The 5,000-nt window shown below is 41.8% G+C and overlaps 1 protein-coding gene across 2 annotated transcripts in view; it reads left to right on the top strand.

Moving 5' to 3' along the window:
- Window positions 1-5,000, top strand: part of LOC143292901 (dual specificity calcium/calmodulin-dependent 3',5'-cyclic nucleotide phosphodiesterase 1A-like) — a 583,953-nt gene that overhangs the window by 371,157 nt on the left and 207,796 nt on the right. Inside the window, exon 1 of one of the 2 annotated variants that reach the window (XM_076603610.1) lies at window positions 1,832-2,201. The exons of the other annotated variant lie outside the window; for it this stretch is intronic. Within the exon in view, the coding sequence (XP_076459725.1) occupies window positions 1,988-2,201 (214 nt within the window). The 5' untranslated portion in view covers window positions 1,832-1,987. Of the gene's footprint in view, window positions 1-1,831; window positions 2,202-5,000 lie in introns of those variants that run through there. 2 annotated transcript variants of the gene reach the window in all.

Raw genomic sequence — 5,000 nt, 5'->3', positions numbered from 1 at the left:
TTCTTCCTCCTCCTCCTCCTCCTTCGCCAGCCTTGTCTGTGGACCTTGCTGTTGTATATTGTCAGCGTCTTCCTCTCACTCTCAGTATCAGAAAGCTTTAGATCAACGCCACTGTCATTGTGTTAGTGTGCGCGCGTGTGTGTGTGTGTGTGCGTGCCTTGTTAGAAAGCTGCGTGTGAAGACGAGCGGCAGTTTTATTTACCTGTGCGAAAGGATGATGCCTTTTCTTTTTTTTTTTTTCTTTTTTTTTTTTAACTCTACAAATATACATGGACAGATACTATTGTGATAAATTACTATAAGTGTGAGTCCGACAGATACATAGACGGATACTATAGTGGTGAATTATAATACGTGTGAGTACGAACGAGAATTCAGAACATACTTTTTTCTCGTGTTTTTTTTTTTTTTTTTTTTTTTCTTCTCTTTCTGTTGCAGTTTATATATTTTCGAAGGATTTACAACGATGCAAGTGCAGATAATTTAGTGTTATAGTAGAATAAAAGCCGTTGAAGCCACATGTTAGTTCGAACCAAAAGCTTGCTTCACGCCACTAACAAGACAGTTATGGAAAGATTTCGGATTATTGTGTGTGTGTTTGTTTTTTGTTGTTGTTTGTTTTTTTAGCTGTGTCAATGTTCTTCTTTTTCTTTTGTGTGTGTGTGTGTGTGTGTGTGTGTGACAAGTTTAGAGATAGTGATAATTTAATTATGATATAGTAGGAATATGGTTGAAGGTGCGTATACAAAATTTCAAACGGAGACATTTCTTTTGAACCTACGAAAATCTCCGTTCATTCTAGGTTTTCGGTATATTTACCAACCAAACTGAAAATTCTGGAAATATGTGGAATTTATATCCACGACGTTTTGAACTTTTTGAGCAGGTATAGGCATTATATTAAACACCCTGAATCTAAACGATAATTCATAAACATTGTTAGACTATTTTTTCCTACAACTAGTCGAACCTACACAAGGTAAGAAGTGTATTCACCAAGCCAAACTAATATATATATATATATATATATATATATATATATATATATATATATATATATATATATATATATATATATATATATATATATATATATATAATCAGTTGTTACTGTTGTTGTTTTTTTATGACAATGTCACCAAGGTAAGGGTTTGTACGTGACTTGACCTAAACAGGAAAAAAAAACAAACAAACAAAAAAAAAACCAACAACAAAAAACCTTGTTTGATATTATTATATTTTCCTGTCAGTGTTTTCTTTCGATGAAAATATCAACATGGACAACTAGCCCAAAACTTGACAGAAAAAAACCCAACCAACCAACCACATAAACAACAGTTAAAGAGCAACTTGCCACCAGTTGCTGCGCGGATCAGTTAAGTGGTGGAGTAGCAACACTCACAACTTTCTTCGCCAGGAACTTCAGCGGACGATAAATGTTAGCATCATCATCATCATAGAAGCAGAGTTGAGCTTAACGGCTTAATTTCTTCGCTGCGCTCTCGCGCTAAGTCAAGTCGTTTAGTAGTGACTGGGGGGTCTTGGTGGTGTTTTTTTTCTTGGGTGAAGGCGAAGGTGAAGGTTTCGCTGTTCCAGGAAGTGCTAGCTGCGCTCGTAAGGTCAACTCTTTCAGTAACTTGGAGTCTTGGTGGTTTTGGGGGTGAATGTTTTGGTGCTCGAGAAAGAGCTCGCTGCCCTCGTAAAGCCAAGTCGTTCAGTGACTGGAAGTCTTGGTGTTTTTTTGTGGTTTTTTTTTGGTGTTGTTTTGTTTTTCTTTTTTTGTTTTTTTTTTTTTTTTTGGGGTGGTGGTGGTGGTGGTGGTGGTGAAGGTTTCGTTGGTCGAGGAACTGGAGTTCTCTTACCTCATCATCAACATCATCAAAATCGCAACTATCATCGAGAGGAAAACCGTGAGAAAGAGAGAGACACAGAAAGAGACACAGAGACAGAGAGAGAGAGAGAGGGTGAAGGTGGAGACACAGTGACCATGGAGACGAGCCAGTCGTTGACCAGTCTACCCCGGGTGACGGTGACGGACACCACGGACAGTGAGGAGAGGCAGCGGAAGCAGAAGAGGCCCATGACCCTGTGTGAGCGGTTCCTGGACGACGTGCCCACCACTTCCCGGTCCTTGCCCTGCTCCCCGCAGCTCACCCGCAGAGCCTTCAGCACCTTTGTCGGGGGAATGCGCTATGTCATAGGTAACTGTGTTGTGTTGTGTTGTGTTTCGTTTCGTCATGTTGAGTTGTGCTGTGTTGTGTGTTGCATTGTATTGTGTTACGTTACGTTGTATTGTTTTTTACACGACGTTTCGGACCATAGGCCCTTTGTCAAGTGGGACAGTGTGAATAGGAAAGCCTATGTGAGGAAAGGGTGATGACATCATCTCACTACTTTCTGTTTTGATGGGCCATGCACACTAAACACTTACTGATCACCATTCAGTGCAATACATACCCACTCACACACATACCCACACCCACACCCACAGACACACACACACAAAAATGCATACACATATATATTGCTTCTTCTTGACAACGGGCCTGTGGTCCGAAACGTATTGTAAAAACAAAGAGGATTCAACTACCACCAACAAGGTTTTTATAAACTTTAGTTTTTTGTCGAGACAAATGCTTTAAGTTTTAACAATTATTCTTTTGTTTCTTTCAGAAAACAGTAAATCAACTCCTCCCCCCCCCCCTTGATGCTGTCAAAATAGGGACACAAAAAACAAAATTGATAGTGAAATACAGCGGCAGTGCGCTGTGTTGGGTTGCGTTGTGTTGGGTTGCGTTATGTTTTTTGTTGTGGTGTGTTGTGTTGTGTTGTGTTGTGTTGTGTTGTGTTGTGTTTGCCGGTGGTTGGGTGTTGGGGGGTGGGTGGCGTTTGTGGTCTTGTGGTGGTGGTTGTGGTGGTGGTGCGTGCAGGGGGTTATGGGGTGCGGGTGGTGTGGTTTGGGTAGGAGGAAGATATGGTGTAGCATGGTGTGTGTTTTCTCTCTCTCCTTCTCTCTGTGTGTGTGTGTGTGTGTGTGTGTGTGTGTGTGTGTGTGTGTGTGTGTGTGTGTTTTCTTCAGTTTAACGTCTATTCACTATAAGTGTTTTTAGACGGGAAGGAGTAAAGTAGTGTATAAAGGAAAGGGAATGCATGTGAATATTAGTGTAAAAAAAAATTCATGTTATGTTATGAGGAAAAGTATATTATATTATGTGTGTGTGTGTGTGTGTGTGTGTGTGTGTTTCTCTCTCTCTCTCTCTCTCTCTCTCTCTCTCTCTCTCTCTCTCTCTCTCTCTCTCTCTGTCATATATGTGTCCTAAGTGTCACTGTGCCTCATTTCTTTCTCTGCATCTCTCTGCCTGTGAATGTCTCTGTATGTCTCTTTCTCCTCTTCAGCCAGTCTCTCCTCAACCACCCCGCCCCCCCGCACCCCCCCCCCCACCGCCCACCCCCCAACCCCCCTTCTGTTTGTCTGCCTGTCTGTCTCTATCTATCTCTTTCTTTCTTCCTTTCTTCCTGTGCACGCTCTCATCCATCACCCATCCTTGCGAACCGCTCCAGTCTCTGTTTTAGCTCCATACTTTTATGGATGATTTTGAAGGAAAACTACATTGCATACTTTTTTCTATTTTTTTTATTTTATAATATACTAACTTTATTCCCTTTATCTATTTATCCATTTATTTAGTTTTCTTTTTGCTTGCATTTTTCCACACTTGTTGGCAAGGGCAGCATACAAACAGAGCCGGACACGGGCTTATTTTTAACCCTCGTTGATGTCTTTTTGGTTTTGTATTGTCTTGGCTTGCCTTGCCTTGCCTTGTCTTGTCTTGTCTTGTCTTGTCTTGTTTCGTGTCGTGTCGTACCGTGTCGTGTCGGTCGTGTCGTGTCTTATTGCGTATTGTCTTTACCTTTATCCCTCTCTGTCTATCTCTTTCGTGATTTCTTTTTGTTTTTCCTCCCCCATTGCACACCTTTAGATGGTAAATATTTGCACCTGGCCTTGAAGCTTAGAAATGAAAGGTTTTTGGGAAAAAAACAGTTTGTTTGGTTTTGTTTTTATTTGTTTAGTGTTGTTTTAGTTTTAGTTTTGTTTTCCTTGTTTGTCACATAAAGACTTATGATGATGACATTCTCGTTTCTGTTTTCTTTTTTGGGGGGTGGGGTGGGAGGAGGGGTGGCTGGAAGGGGGAGCGGGGGGGGGGGTGTATGGGGGAAATTTAAAGATGAACAAGTACAGCAGTCGTTATCTTTTCCCTCTCCCCCCCCCCCCTTTTTTTTGACAGCTAATGTCATTGACACAACGCACTTTTAACTTACGATTAACAGTTGAACGGCCGTGGCACAGAGAGAGAGAGAGAGAGAGAGAGAGAGAGAGAGAGAGAGAGAGAGAGAGAGAGAGGGAGGGAGGGAGAGACAGACAGACAGACACACAGACAGACAGAGATTTCGCTCGAGGTATCGCATTTTTATCACCGACAATAATTATTCATAGCTTGTGGTTTTCATTACATTCAGGCAGATCAAGTCACGCTTTTAGCATACTATATCAATACGCTGTGGAGATGGGGGTGTTGGGGGGGGGAATGGGGGAGGGCGGGGGAGGGAGGGAGGAAAGCTCTGTTGGCAGAATCTGTTAGGCCGCTGGACTTTTCCAAAATCCCAGTGTACACTAGAGAGATGAGAGTTAGAGGCCCTGTTTCGGCCGGGTGGTTTTTTTTTTTTGTCCTTGGGAATGGCACTTTTCACACTGACTGTCCTCACCCTGCCCGGGTGTGACTTCGGTCAGGGACAGTTCAAACAGCTGAAAGGAGAGAGAGTGAATGAATGAATGAACGAATGAATGAATCTTTATTTTCCAACGATGAAGATATTAGCACTTTGGCCGACTTACATATCTGCCGTTGTTCTAAGAGACACACAAACATGTACGCATATAAATGTAGTTATACTGAATACTTAATTACATGTATAATGTACGAGTATAACACAGCGTCAAA

This window comes from Babylonia areolata, chromosome 1, assembly GCF_041734735.1.
Source record: "Babylonia areolata isolate BAREFJ2019XMU chromosome 1, ASM4173473v1, whole genome shotgun sequence".
Taxonomy (NCBI): Eukaryota; Metazoa; Mollusca; class Gastropoda; order Neogastropoda; family Buccinidae; genus Babylonia; species Babylonia areolata.
This window is presented reverse-complemented; position numbering and strand designations above follow the sequence as displayed.